Source organism: Emys orbicularis, chromosome 1 (genome assembly GCF_028017835.1).
Source record: "Emys orbicularis isolate rEmyOrb1 chromosome 1, rEmyOrb1.hap1, whole genome shotgun sequence".
In the NCBI taxonomy this organism is placed as follows: Eukaryota; Metazoa; Chordata; order Testudines; family Emydidae; genus Emys; species Emys orbicularis.
In genome coordinates, this window is record NC_088683.1 from 164291497 (window position 1) to 164307121 (window position 15625).

Genomic DNA, 15625 nt, shown 5'->3' on the forward strand with positions numbered 1-15625 from the left:
AAATGTAAACTGTGTGTGTATTTCAAAATATCAGTCAAAGGTATTTCATAAAGATTTTTGATAGCAGTTGGTGTAGTGTTTTTTTTTTTTTTTTAAATAAGAACCTTGGGTTCTGCAGGCAGATGTATATGAAGCTATAGGATTTAAGACACACTTTTCAAAAGGGTCCATTAATTTTGGATGCTTAACTTGGCAAGAGCCCAGAGCATGCAGCACCCAAAACTGAGTGGATGCTTCTGAAAAATGTTTGCTAGCATGCTGAAACTATTCACCAAGAACTGACATTGAGCCATAGCATGTGCTCCAGGAAACTTTGCCCCTGAGAAATGTACCATTTGGGACACAAGGTCTTGGGACAGCACCTCTGCTGTTATGACACTAAGCACTTCTAACAGTGGTTATAGATGGAGTCATAGCCCTGACTCTCCCTTTGTTCTGCTTGATGGATTTAACTCCTAAGTACTTTGATCAATCTCTTTTGCTTACAGCACATAAGAATTAGTTTACTGCATTAGGCTACTGTTCCAACAACTCCCAGATCCTGTTTTTAGGAGTGGCTACTATCAGGTAGCAGGATTAACATCTAATGACAATGAGTTTCTGAGGTCAATTAGGTTAGGTAAAGCATTTCCTTTTATGAACAGACATGAACTTGACCACACACCCTCTTAATCTACACTTAAGTCACATGTAGAGTACAGACATAGCATTGGTATTTAACAGCATTGCTTCAGTGAAGAGCACATGCCTGAACCCCCAGGCTGGAGAGCGCTCTGTGTGTGTGTGCGCGCTCCTTGCTCTATAGTGCTATTTTTAGCAGTGTAACATCCTCCTACTTAAGCCTTCCCCTGCCCCAGTGAAAGGCTCCAGCTGCTCCCCCCTCTTGAAGCCTGTTGCCATGGCATACAGCTAGCCCCTGCAGTGACAAGTGAGAACACAGCCAGTACTCCACACCCCACCAGTGTAAACGGAGCTTAAGAATGGGCGACCTTCTGGGAAGGAAATCTTACCCATCAGTAACACTACAGCTATGCCATCTAGTGGGCATTGCTGGACAGATGCAACTTAGTGTGAGAAGTTTATTCCACATCTGTTATGTGCCCCTGAAGAATAGGAGGCTGCCACTGAGGGACAAGGTAGGGCCAGATATGCAGCATGTACCTCATTTGCCATGGAAGTTCACTCCTTTATGGTCAGTTGTCATCACATTAGAATTTTGGTTTGTTCCTTGAGAGGTCCACAATGAAGTCTGTGCTAAGCAAGAGAACACAGTGCAAAAAGGAGAGGTAACCTCCACCCCTTTGAAATCCTCAGGCGTTGCTCTCTAAGGCAATAGATGCTATGTAAGTACTAATTCTTCCAGCAGAGTGCTCCATTAACATGTGCTGTCAAAGCAGTCGTCATCTTCTCACCATTCACAAAGTCACAGCTTTTCATCTGCTCTTTCTCCTAGGAACTGATGGGGTGGTGGAGAGCCCTCACAGCTTGTAGCCACTGGTGCTCAATTACATTAGGGTAATTTCCTTTTGGGGCATAGAGTGGAGGTACCACATAACTCCATGCAGCCTATGTACCAGACTTTCTTTTCAGGCATCATCCCCTCATAACTTCTTAAAGGACAGGTCCTTTCCACCTCCAGGTAGGAAGCCCTACAGCAATACAGCAGGAAAGAGTGTTCTTGCTACTTCCTTGTCACCACTAAAGAAAGCATGAAAATTTAGAACTGAACACATACATCAACAAGTTCAAATTCCACAGGGTGACCCTATTCTCATATGTTATCTGTATTAAAATAAATTGACTGACAGTCACAGCTGATCAGTGAATAAAGAATGTTGCTATAGCCAGGGCCACATGCACTCTGTTGGCGTTTCTCTTGCTATACCGCTATGTTCTAGCATCTAAGCCTTAATTGTGAAGCAGGTTTTAAATGAAAGCTATCTTCATAACAAGGAAGGGAAACAAGTGGAAGCTTGTTAAAACATAAGCTTTAAAAATCCTTTATTTTTTTTGTCAATTTAGTAAATTAATACCAATAAATGCATCTAGAAAATCATAGATAACATTCTGCTGCATGAATCACTTAACTTGTTAATGAAAATTTAAGGAAACTTGTTACAAACCCTCAAAATAATTTCACTATTTTATCTTATTTACAAAGCAAAAAGCAAAGTCCAGAGCAATATGGTTGGTACCTGTTGTGCTGGATGAGTAGAATACAACAGGAGAGTTGTGGCTGTCAAGAATTCATCATGGGAAGGTTTCCTGTAACATGGGCTATAAAACACCTCAGCAGGTGGATGCCAGAATACTCTATGGAACTGTAGAAACAAAGATTTACATGTTCAGGTCCTTGCTTCCTTTAAATGCAGGTGCCTAATTCTGCTAAGCTGCCATCGTCCCTTGGAGTAACAGGTAACTTCAAAGTCAGCCAATCGTTTCTGATACATTTTAAAACATCAATAATTTAGTCCCATAACAATCAGGAAATGTATAGTTCCTGCAGCAACTTTAACTCTACCCACTGCACAATCACAGAGTGGAATCAGCAAAAAATGTTATGGTACATCACAGATTCTCTTCACTTAGCTTTGTGTGTAGAAGGAAGTACTTGTCTTTCTGGTGCAAAAATGCAGCTTCACAAGAGTTTGAAATTACAGCTCAGTGGTGCCCTAAACATTTTCTATCCAATGAAATTAGGTGTTAATTCTTCCATTTAGTTTACTGCTGCAATAATAACAGAGTTGCTACACTCTGCAGCTGAGGTTTAGAGTTCAGCAACCCTTAGTACAAGTTTAACAACTTCACAAGACATGTTCAAAATAAGGTGATGTTTAATATTTTTACTAGGGCTCTCTGCTGAGATATTTTTTAAACAAGGAAAAAATGTTACATAGGATTTTCCCCAGTTACACACACCACTTAATTTAAATGTCACGGGTCAAATTCTGGCCTATTGACTTCAATGTCCTAGGATTTCACTTATGTTTCTCCATAAAGGAGCTACATTTGAACTTTTATCAGGTACAACGTGCTCAGCAATGGAAGCTTGGCTGTGGCTCGTCACTTAATTCAGGATCTCATTATAAAGGGACATTATCATGACAGTTACAAACTGGTGTACTCCTTTACACGTTATCTTACAAAATCCAGTGCTGATCTCCCCAAATTGACAATTGCTCACTGCTCAATATCAAATAAAAAAATCCCGAGCCCATATGATATGAGATAAGGGCGCAGCGACCCCGGAGCGGAGATATGATACTAAAAGCACAGGCTTTGGGTAGTCACTTATACCCATACCAAGTGGCTGTAGAAAATTACACCATGCTGATTTTTGGTAGCCTTTTGCACCGATGTAAGTGACTTCACAAATGCAGAGCAATGGATATCTGGGTTCTATTTCAAGCTCTGCTACAACTTTTCTGTGTGTCCTTGGCCAAGTCACTTAGGAGCCTACATAGCTTTGTGGCTCTAGGCCTTAGCATAGTTCTACTCTAAAAACTGACACTGTAAAAGCAGCATTTTAGGGTCCCATGTTTGACACGCTCAACATCAACCTTGCTCTATTTACACAAAGAGATTTTTTAAATTGCCACAGTCTCACCCCAGAAACAGAGTCAAGCTGGGTTCTTTCCAACACATCCACCCGCCGTACAAGATTCTATATGCCAAATTCCATTCAGTTACATTTGTACCATGCAGCTCGGTTCAGTGAGGTGTACAGATGTAACCAAGGGCAGAGCTGGGCCTGAAATCAGAAACTGGTTACCTGTTCTGCTAATGCTGGATCCAAAACAGAACCCAGCTCCCTCTCCCACAGTTGTACAGGCTCTGCAGGGCTAACCGGAATAAGAACATTGAAGTTAAAGTTACACACAGGCAGCAGAGCCGTTACGTAAGATGCCATTTTTATCTTGCTCTTTTTCAGAGTAGAACTGCATGTTAGCCTCTCTGCCCATTCCCCCATCTGCAGAGGGGATACTTTGTATACAGTCTTAGCGCAAAGTAGCCTTAATTTGTATTGGGCAGCATAACTGCACGTACTATCCTTGGTATGCCTAAGAAAGCCACAACCATTTCAAACCTGGTCCCAAGCTATTGCCCATACGTGGTCTGTTTAAAATGAGTGCGGTAGTCTCAGACAGGCATTCACACCACAAAACCTACCATCATATGTTGTGCCTCTGCTGCCAGTCTCATCTGAAAGACCAAACGAGGAATGGGCCTTGAAAGCTGAACTCTCCTCTCACCTCTTTAGGGGGTTCTCCCTCAGATAGGATGGGATCAGCATGAGGGTAACTTGCCCTGACACTGCCCATTGTACCTGTTCTGGGCATAAACAGGAGTTCGGTCTCCCAAACTGTCATACCTTTCAGTGAGTTTGGTGTTTTTCAGGTGCTTAAAATTAAGACATCAGTAGAAGTGAGCTTTACCTGACTGGGAAGAGTTGAGGAAAGCACCCCTGAGTGTGTTTCTCTGCGAAGTCTTGGATCTCCAGTACATTTTTAACCAACAGTCCCTTGGGAGTTTTGTCCATTTTGGTTAACACAAACTGCACAAATCCATAAAGAGAAGATTTAGGGAGCAGGGGGGAAAGAATGTTGCTTTACTGTAAACCTGGAAATGTTTGCCAAGATGTATCACCCTCCCACCGCTTTCAAACTGCTCCATGTCCTATCTAATGGGATACTAGGACATGAATGCTGAGCACCCAGCCTATTAAAATCAGGCCTCTTTAAGGGGTGTCAAACTGGGCACCAAAAATAAGGTCAATTTTGAAACTTCAGACCTAAAAAAAAAAAGACAGATTTTCAGGCCTCCCTATACAGTATGTAAAAAAAAGGGGGGGGGGCAGAGGGGGACAATTTTTTTCCCTGTGCAGATCACCTTTAACTCACTGCTAGAGCTCTACTGCTGAGCCTCATCTAGCTGAAGGTACAAAATGTTTAGAGAATGCCCTTGAGCCCGGCCAATTTACATTTTTATTTTGGTTCGTGTTTTAAAGAGAAAGTATAACTTACAACGTAAGGGATCCCAAACTCCTCCAACATTTCTATGGCAATGTGGTCTGCTTTCTGAAATCCTACCAAGCTGTCCACTAATAAGAACGTCCTCTTCAAGCTAACAAAGATACAGATAGTAACACAAGTGAGGGGCAATGCAACAATGGTTGTTTCTACATTAACTAGCATGAGAACTGAGACGCTACCTCATAGGATTTGGAGATGGGAAAAGAGAATTAGTCTTATCTAGTTCATCCTGAGAGGAGTCAATACAGGATAGCACCTAAGGGGAATATTTTCCAGTGCTTTGATCCATCCAAGCTTCAAAACAGAATTCAAACAATGGTAATGCCACCACTTCACTCTGGAAGCTATACCGTGGTCTAATACATTCCACCCCATTGTTGGTAATGCCTTCTTGATATCTACACTTAACTCTTCCACCTTTTTATAATCTCCGCAAACATGCCACTGTTCTGATGCACTGTGAGATTGCAGGTAAAACACGACAGCATGCAATGGCTCTCTTACTTCTGACGCCCTTGTAAATAGGCCTCCACCATGTCAGCAAAGTCTTGCGGGGCTCGGTAGCCATAGCCTGGCATGTCCACCAACGTAAAGTATTTCCCCACTTTGAAGAAATTCATTTTCTTTGTGTGGCCCTGGAGAGAGAAAGGTTGGGCTTTATTAATTACTACTAAATGGCCATGGGATTATTTAAAAGGTACTTTATGCCCAACATTAGAAATCTGAGCTGAATATGGACAAGAACCAAGAATCCGATGGGCCTAGAAGACTGGAAAGTGTTTTAGATTCATTAGAAACGCTGAATAGACTTTGTAATGTATCCTGGGTAACTGACAAGCTGACTGAATGAGGGAAGCACTTCATGGTTTAGTAGAAACAGGATACCATCCCAACGACTGATACACAAGCTTAAGTTTGTCTAAATGTGACTACACAAATCTAGATAGTTGAGAGGAGGGAGATGCTGTATGAGCCCACGTAGGAGAGTCCAGTAGGCACATGATGTACTGGACTTACATTTTTTGAAATTACAACCCTAGAGCAGTATCAGGGGGTAGCCGCGTTAGTTTGTATCCACAAAAACAACAAGGAGTCTGGTGGCACCTTAAAGACTAACAGATTTATTTGGGCATAAGCTTTCGTGAAGAGGTGTTTTATCCACGAATGCTTATGCCCAAATAAATCTGTTAGCCTTTAAGGTGCCACCAGAACACTAGTACTTACCATACTATTTAGCCATGGTATCAGAAAGGATTTTAGAAAACACTCTACAGCAGTGTTTCTCAGCCAGGGATATGCACACCCCTGGGGGTACGTAGAGGTCTTCCAGGGGTACATCAACTCATCTACATGTTTGCCTAGTTTTACAACTGGCTACATAAAAAGCACTAGCAAAGTCAGTACGAACTCAAATTTCATACAGACAATGACTTGTTTATCATAGAATATCAGGGTTGGAAGGTACCTCAGGAGGTCATCTAGTCCAACCCCCTGCTCAAAGCAGGACCAATACTGCTCTTTATAGTATACACTGAAATGTAAGCACAATATTTACATTCCAGTTGATGTCTTTTATAACTACACGGTAAAAATGAGAAAGAAAGCAATTTTTCAGTAATAAAAATACAAAAGTGTCACAGCACATTATGTCTGATTTTGTAAGGAAATAGTTTAAGTGAGGTGAAACTTGCAGGTACGCAAGACAAATCAGACTCCTGAAAGGGGTACAGTAGTCTGGAAAGGTGAAGAACCACTGCTTTACGGATCCTGGTCTTCACACATAGCAGTGGCACCTGAACAGAGGTATGTCTGTATGAAATGCCGCCTAATTGATCTGTTAGAGGAAAAGGTCCGAGGGCTGGAGATGCAGGTAGAGACCCTGGTGGAGTTTAGAAGGGGGTTCGAGCAGCTAATGGAGCAAAGGCAAGGGGTGGCTGAAGGGGAATGCTCAGGGGTGCAGGTGGAAGCGGGGGCTATGGTCTGTGAGGGGGGAATGTCGGGGGGAGACAAGAGCAGTGGAAGCATGTGACCGTGAGAAGCAGGCCAAGGAAAAGGAGGGCTAGTGAGGGGGAAATAGAACTCAGGAACAGGTTTGGGTGTTTGGATAACGAGGAGGGGACGCAGCAGGTGGTAACTGATGGTGGGAGGCAGAGGAAGAAAAGAAGGGCAGCTAGTCCAATAGAGAGAGGGGAGGAGTTGATGGAGACAGCATCAATACTCAGCCCCAGGATACAGGATGGCACTAGGGGGACTATAAGGGAAAATAGAGACAGACAGGAGTTACGACTGCAGGGAACACGGGATAGATTAGTAGATCACACTGCCACAAGGCAAAGGCAGGTTTATGTGATTGGAGACTCCTTACTGAGGAGGTTAGACAGGCCTGTGACCAGGGCGGACCCAGAAAACAGAAGGGTGTGCTGTCTGCCGGGCGCTAAGATACGGGATGTGGACCTGCGGTTGAAAAGGATCCCAAAAGGAGCAGGTAAGAACCCCTTGATCATCCTTCACGTAGGAACGAATGACACGGCTAGGTTCTCGCTAGAGAGAATCAAGGGAGATTATGCCAGGCTGGGGAAGACGCTTCAGGAAGTAGAGGTTCAGATTATCTTCAGTGGCATTCTGCCTGTTCCTAGAGAAGGACAGCAAAGGGCAGACAGAATTGTGAGGATAAATAGCTGGCTAAGGGAGTGGTGCTATAAGGAGGGCTTTGGGATGTATGGCCACTGGGAGGCTTTCGGGGACAGGCAGCTGTTCTCACGGGATGGACTTCACCTGAGTAGGGAAGGAAATAGACTTCTGGGAGGGAGGCTGGCTCATCTCATCAAAAGGGCTTTAAACTAGGAATTTGGGGGAGACGGTTGGGAGATGTCCAGTTAATCTCCACGCCAGATTCCAACACTGAAAAAGAGGGCGAAGAGATAAGCACAGATATAGGTAGGGGTAGGGAATTGGACATAAGAAGGAGGGGGCGGATGGACAGTACAGAGTCCGTACCAAATTGCATAACTCATGGGAGAGAAGATAGACAGCATACAGTAAGATGTTTATACACGAATGCGAGAAGCCTAGGTAATAAAATGGAGGAATTGGAGCTCCTGGTCCAAGAAATGAAACCTGATATCGTAGGAATAACCGAAACGTGGTGGAACGGTAGTCATGACTGGAGTACAGGTATGGAAGGGTATGTGCTGTTTAGGAATGACCGGGAAAAAAGGTAAAGGTGGGGGTGTGGCATTGTATGTCAATAATGAGCTAAAATGTAAAGAAATAATAAGTGATGGAATGGATAAGACGGAGTCTGTATGGGCAATAATTACACTGGGTAAAAGACCTACTAGAGCCTCCCCTGGGATAGTACTTGGGGTGTGCTATAGACCGCCGGCATCTAGCCTGGATGCAGACAGAGAACTATTTAATGTTTTTAAGGAAGTAAAAACTAATAAGAGCTGTGTAATCATGGGGGACTTTAACTTCCCAGATATAGATTGGGGAACAAATGCTAGTAACAATAATAGGGCTCAGATGTTCCTAGACGTGCTAGTTGATGAATTCCTTCATCAAGTAGTAACTGAACCGACAAGGGGGGATGCCATTTTAGATTTGGTGCTGGTGAGTAGTGAGGACCTCGTTGAGGAAATGGTTGTAGGGGACAACCTTGGCTCGAGTGACCATGAGCTAATTCGGTTTAAACTAAATGGAAGGATTAACAGAAATAAAACTGTGACTAAGGTTTACAATTTCAATAAGGCCAACTTTAATAAATTAAGGCAACTACTTAGGGAAGTGGATTGGGCTAACATACTTAGGGATCGAAAGGCAGATGACGCCTGGGATCATTTCAAGCTGAAGTTGCACGAGCTGTCCAAGGTCTGTATCCCGAGAAAGGGAAAACGGTTAGTAGGCAGGAGAATTAGACCTAGCTGGATGAGCGGGCATCTCAAAGGGGCGATTAAGAAAAAACAGAAAGCGTACAAAGAATGGAAGAGGGGAGAGATCAGCAAGGAAACCTACCTTATTGAGGTCAGAGCATGTAGGGATGCAGTGAGAAAGGCCAAAAGCCGTGTAGAGTTGGACCTCGCGAGGGGAATTAAATCCAATAGTAAGAGGTTTTATAGCCATATAAATAGGAAGAAAACAAAGAAAGAGGAAGTGGGACCGCTGAAGAATGTAGATGGAGTGGAGATTAAGGATAATCTAGGCATGGCACAATATCTCAATGAATATTTTGCGTCGGTCTTTAATAAGGCTAATGAAGGGCTTAGGAATAAAGGGAGCAGGACAGAGGGGAATAAAGGAGGGGCGATTGACATTACAGTATCAGAGGTGGAAGCCAAACTTGACCAGCTAAATGGGACTAAATCGGGCGGACCGGATGATCTTCATCCGAGAATATTGAAGGAACTGGCGCGAGAAATTGCAAGCCCCCTAGCGATAATTTTTAATGAATCTGTAAACTCGGGGGTGGTACCGTTGGACTGGAAAATAGCTAATGTGGTTCCTATTTTCAAGAAGGGGAAAAAAAGTGACCCGGGTAACTACAGGCCTGTTAGTTTAACTTCTGTAGTATGCAAGGTCTTGGAAAAAATTTTGAAGGAGAAAGTAGTTAAGGACCTTGAGGTGAATGGCAATTGGGACAAATTACAACATGGGTTTACGAAAGGCAGATCGTGCCAAACCAACCTGATCTCCTTCTTTGAGAAAGTAACAGACCTTTTAGATAAAGGAAATGTGGTGGATCTAATATACCTCGATTTTAGTAAAGCGTTTGATACTGTGCCGCATAAGGAATTATTGGTTAAATTAGAAAAGATGGGGATCGATATGAAAATCCAGAGGTGGATACAGAACTGGTTAAAGGGGAGACTGCAGCGGGTAGTACTGAAAGGTGAACTGTCAGGTTGGAGGGAGGTCACCAGTGGGGTTCCTCAAGGTTCGGTTTTGGGTCCGATTTTATTTAATCTATTCATTACTGACCTCGGAACCGAATGTAGGAGTGGGCTGATAAAGTTTGCGGATGACACAAAGTTGGGAGGTATTGCCAATTCGGAGAAGGATCGGGATATTCTGCAGGGAGACTTGGATGACCTTGTAAATTGGAGTACTAATAATAGGATGAGATTTAATAGTGAGAAGTGTAAGGTGATGCATTTAGGGATGACTAACAAGAATTTTAGTTATAAGCTGGGGACGCATCGGTTGGAAGTGACGGAGGAGGAGAAGGACCTAGGAGTCCTGGTTGATCGCAGGATGACTATGAGTCGGCAATGTGACGTGGCTGTGAAAAAAGCTAATGCGATCTTGGGATGCGTTAGGCGAGGTATTTCTAGTAGGGACAAGGAGGTGCTGCTTCCGTTATACAAGGCGCTGGTGAGACCTCATTTGGAGTATTGTGTGCAGTTCTGGTCTCCTATGTTTAAAAAGGATGAACTCAAACTGGAACGGGTATAGAGAAGGGCCACTAGGATGATCCGAGGAATGGAAAACCTTTCCTATGAAAGGAGACTCGAGGAGCTCGGTTTGTTTAGCCTAACCAAAAGAAGGCTGAGGGGGGATATGTTTGCTCTCTTTAAATATATCAAAGGGATAAATACCAAGGAGGGAGAGGAATTATTTCAGCTCAGTACTAATGTGGACACGAGAACAAATGGATATAAACTGGCCGTGGGGAAGTTTAGGCTTGAAATTAGACGAAGGTTTCTAACCGTCAGAGGGGTGAAATTTTGGAACAGCCTTCCGAGGGAAACGGTGGGGGCGAAAGACCTCTCTGGCTTCAAGATTAGGCTAGATAAGTTTATGGAGGGAATGGTTTGATGGGATAACGTGATTTTAGTCAATTAAGCATTAACGTGCCAGCGCTGGTAAAATGAGGGTCCGGCTATATAATCTTGCCTGTATGCTCGGGGTTCTACTGATTGCCATATTTGGGGTCGGGAAGGAATTTTCCTCCAGGGTAGATTGGCAGAGGCCCTGGAGGTTTTTCGCCTTCCTCCGCAGCATAGGGCAGGGGTCGCAGGCTGGAGGATTCTCTGCGACTTAATTTAAAGACTTCAAGGGAAAGTGGGTGGGTCAGCTTTTGGCCTGCATCATGCGGGAGGTCAGACTAGATGACCATATTGGTCCCTTCTGACCTTAAAGTCTATGAGTCTATGAGTCTAACCTAGTCTCTGCCTACGGGAGGTTCTCAGTTTGGGCACCGTGGATGGGAATGGGCGGGGGGTTGGAATCCTCTCCCCACCTCACATGCTGAAAGCAGGACACAGGATACCTGGGGAGCTGCTCCAGAGCCACCACTGAAGCCTCTGCTGAAGTAGCATCAGTAACACACTCAAAAAGCCTGTGTTGTGAGTGTTTAAGTCAATAGATCTACTGTCACGGCATCACTGGCCACGCCCCCAAGTCTCCCTCTGTGGGTCCATAGGGTGTGGCGACCCCTTGCACAGCCTCCCTGTGGCCTATGCTCCTCTCTGTGTGGAGCAGACTGTGACAGTTCCACTGCTTCAAAGACCTTCCACAGTCATTACTTGAACAGGAGGATTTAGCTCCGAGTGCCAAACTACTCTCAAAAAGGGACTACAAATTAGCTTTGTAGGGCTGTGTGTTTGTTTTGTCTCAGTGGCTGCACATCAAGTGTGCTCCAACTTATGAGTAAAAAGATTCTTTTTTTCCTCCCAACTGTTAGCCCTGCAAACTTACCCTGGGCTCTGAGAGTCAAGCTGGGTTCTTTTCACCTCATATTTCCAGTAATAGGACTTTTGCAAATGAACCTTTAAATTTCTGTTGAAGATGCACAAGCCAGAACAGAATCCAGCTTACGCTCCCAGAGCTTTGTGTTACTCCAGCGCTAAGGTTATACCTCCTTCTCTCATCTCCCCTGACTGGCAGGAGCTTCCAGTTGAGATGGAGGGAATCCCATAACGACACTTACTGGAGTTTTTGACACTCGGACATCAACATCGGGAGCCAATGAAAACAAGGCCTTTATTAAGGAGGATTTCCCAACATTGCTTCTGCCCACAAAGCACACCTGGAGAGAGACAGGAGAAAGGAGATACCACTGTTAATTTTCTCTCCTTCATCCAACCCCACCTGTGCAAAAGGAGTGGGTCACTCCTGCAAACCCTCAATTAGTTCTCGTGGCCTTACCACCTTAGACAAGGAAGGATGGTCCAGTGACTATGACACTCACGTAAGTCTTGGGAGCCGAGTTCTAGACCATACCATAGACTTCCCGTGTAAAGCTGAGCAAGTCATGTAGCCTCTCAGTTCCCCATCTGTAAAATGGGTATAACAGCACTTCCCTATCTCACAGGGGTGTCATCATAGAGTGTGAGGTGCTCAGATACCATGGTGCTGGGGGCCATATATGTAACTAAGACAGACTCACTTTCAGGGAATGTCTTTGTGCTAGTTGATACCTTCCTATATGAAAAGTCTCAGGAAGGGCCAAGTTAGGTTGAAAACTTAGTACCCCTGACAACATGAAATGTCCATGTAACTGTCCTATCTGTAGGGATAAATATTTTGTTCCCTTTGTAAGGGGCTTAGTCCTTCAACTCTGTAGAAGCCCCAGGATCTGTAAAATCTTGGGACATCTGCAGAAAGCCCAGGCATTAGTCTATTCCTTGGACCTCAGGCTCTTCAGAAGCTGCGCTTCCATCAGTTCCCCTGCCCAGTGTGGACAAAAATGCACCACTTGCTCCGAGGCAATTGACAGTGCAGAGCAGGTTTCCCTACATAAAGTTCATGCTGACACAGCCCCCATGGTTCACAGAGGGCTGAGGCTGCACAGAGACGCTCCATGTGGTCAAACCCCAATTGCCAAAACTACAGCACCCAAATGCATGAATTCAGGGGAGGTGAGATAGGGACACCGCTGTATAGCAGGGGTTGGCAACCTATGGCACGCGTGCCAAAGACGGCACGCGAGCCGATTTTTAATTGCACGCTGCTGCCTGCCGGGGTCCCGCTCAGCCCGCTGCTGAACCCTGACAGCGGGCTGAGCCGGACCCCGGCAGGCAGCAGCGTGCCATTAAAAATTCTGCCCGACCCAGCCCGCTCTTCTCTGCCCCCCGCCTACCGCTCTCTCTGGCGGGGGTAGCGGGCAGAAGCTAGCTTGGTCCTGCTGGCTGCTGCTGTACGGCAGGCTCCGCCAGCAGCCAAGCTTCCCCCTCCCCTGCCTCTTCCCCCAGCGTGCTGCATGGAGCCCCGCCTCCTCTCCCTCCCTGCCGACGATGGCCCTTGCGAGGGAGGGGAGAAGAGCAGCCCCAGCGCCCTCGCTGCTCAGACCGGTAAGGAGGAGAAGAAGAGGCAGGGGGATGCGGGGTAGGAGCGGGGCGTATCCCTCCAGCCCCCTGCCGTGAGCCGCTCAGGGGGCAGGGGGCTGGAAGCACCCCCCTGATCCCAGCCCACCCCCCCCAGCCCTCTGCCCTGACCCCTGCACCCCTGCATCCCCCCCACGACCCCATCCCTGACTCCTGCACTCTCCCCACATGCCCAGCCCCCTCACACCCCATGCCCTGACTCCTGCACCCCCTCACATGCCCCCAGCCCCCTGCCCTGACTCCTGCACCCTCCCCACATACCCAGCCCCCCCACACCCTCTGCCCTGACTCCTGCACCCCCCACCCCGAGCACCAGGTTGGCAGTGGGATGAGTGGGGCCAGTGGCCGGGACCCCGGCTGGCAAGGGGCCGGCAGCCAGAACCCCAGACCAGCAGTGGGCTGAGCGGGGCCAGCAGCCGGGACCCTGGCTGGCAGGAGCCAGCGGCCGGCACCCCAAACCGGCAGCGGGCTGAGCCGCTCAGCCTGCTGCTGGTCTGGGGTGCCGGCCCCACTCAGCCCGCCGCCCGTCTGGGGTTGTGGCTGCCGGCCCCTTGCCAGCCGGGGTCCCAGCCGCCAGCCCCGCTCAGCCCGCTGCCAACCTGGGGTTCTGGCTGCTGGCCCCTTGCCAGCCAGGGTTCCGGCCGTAGGCCCCGCTCAGCCCGCTGCCGGCCTAGGTGAACAGAACCCCAGGCTGGCAGCGGGCTGAGCAGGCCGGCGGCTTAAGATCTGCATTTTAATTTAATTTTAAATGAAGCTTCTTAAAGATTTTGAAAACCTTGTTTACTTTACATACAACAGTAGTTTAGTTATATTATATATAGACTTATAGAGAGAGACATTCTAAAAAAACGTTAACATGTATCACCGGCACGCGAAACCTTAAATTAGAGTGAATAAATGAAGACTCGGCACACCACTTCTGAAAGGTTGCCTACCCCTGCTGTATAGGATGAACTCCCTGCTCCCCCCACTCAGCATGTGTTCTGACCACAGGAGCAAGGATACCACCTCCCTCTCCATCCCTGGAAATGGCCTCACCTCAGGCTGTGACAGCTGTGGTGCATGATCCAGGCGGACGGCAGAACTGAAATAATCAATCACGTGTTTGCCCGAGGGTTTGAAAAGCGCCTCTGCCCTGTGGATGTCATCCAGGCCAGGGTTGAAAGTCCGGAAGCTTGCAGTGTTCACGTTCGGGGCTAGATACTTCTCTAGACCCTGGAGAGGGAAAACTACACCAGTGAGCTTTTTATCCTCCAGCTGCAGCACTTCCGAAAACGATGCATTTTTGGTAGAGCTCCTCCCCGTAGCGCTGTGTCTCCGGAGCAGGCAGTTTGCCCCCGCAAGCCTCCTCATCCTCTGTAGCTGGAGCATCTCTGGTCGCTCTGCCCAGTCTCCCAAAAGCTCATCAGCCTGCAATGGTTTAAAGAGGCCTTAAAGAGCTAGTCCAACAGCTGAACCAAAGGTAGCTTCACACTGGAGATCCGAGTGTCTCATGCTCAAAGCCCTGAGTGGAGGGAACTTTAAGAGGGTTATTATATTTGTATCGCAGTAACACCCGCCTCACACACCAAGAGAAGATGGTGCCCCTGACGCCAGGGCCGGCTCTACCTTTTTTGCTGCCCCAACCAGCAAAAAAAAGCGCCACCCCCCCCCGCTGAGCGCCGCCAGAACCCCCCCCGAGCGCCGCGCCCCGCGCCGCCCCCCCGCCGAGCGCCACGCCGCCGGAGCCCGCCCCCACTGCCGAGAGCCACCAGAACCTCCCCGCGCGCCGAGCCCCGCGCCGCCCCCCCCGCCGAGCGCCACGCCGCCGGAGCCCACCCCCCCCGCCGAGCGCCGTCGGAACCCCCCCCGAGCGCCGAGCCCCGTGCCGCCCCCCCGCCGAGCGCCGCTGGAACTCCCCCCCCCCCCCAGCGCCACGCCTGCGCTGCCCCCCCCGCCGAGCGCCGCGCAGCCGGAGCCCGCCCCCCCCCGCCGACCGCCACGCCGCCGGAGCGCCCCCCCCCCCGCGTGGAATGCCGCGCCGCGCTCCCCCCTCCGCCCCTTACCAGGTGCCGCCCCAAGCAGGTGCTTGGTTGCCTGGTGCCTGGAGCCGGCCCTGCCGAGAGCTCATCTGAAATCACTGAGAGCTGGGTAGAACCTCAAGAGACCAACTCGCAGAGGTCACAGTGGCAGGTGGCAGCAGAAGGTGACGGCGCAGGGCCATTGGCAACAGAACGATGGAGTGAATGGCGGCACAATGAACAACAGTGGCCAGAGCGAACAGTGAGC

General features: G+C 47.8%; 1 protein-coding gene across 1 annotated transcript; it reads right to left on the bottom strand.

Moving 5' to 3' along the window:
* Positions 1-412: 412 nt before the first annotated feature.
* Positions 413-14767, bottom strand: LOC135888769 (GTP-binding protein 8-like). Its single transcript, XM_065416551.1, has 7 exons — positions 14396-14767; positions 11962-12060; positions 5538-5668; positions 5025-5124; positions 4437-4555; positions 2196-2321; positions 413-1649 (listed from the first exon to the last, which is right to left on the bottom strand). Exons 1-6 carry the CDS (start codon positions 14726-14728, stop codon positions 2240-2242), a joined length of 864 nt encoding a protein of 287 aa, XP_065272623.1. The 5' UTR covers positions 14729-14767; the 3' UTR covers positions 413-1649; positions 2196-2239.
* Positions 14768-15625: the final 858 nt, after the last annotated feature.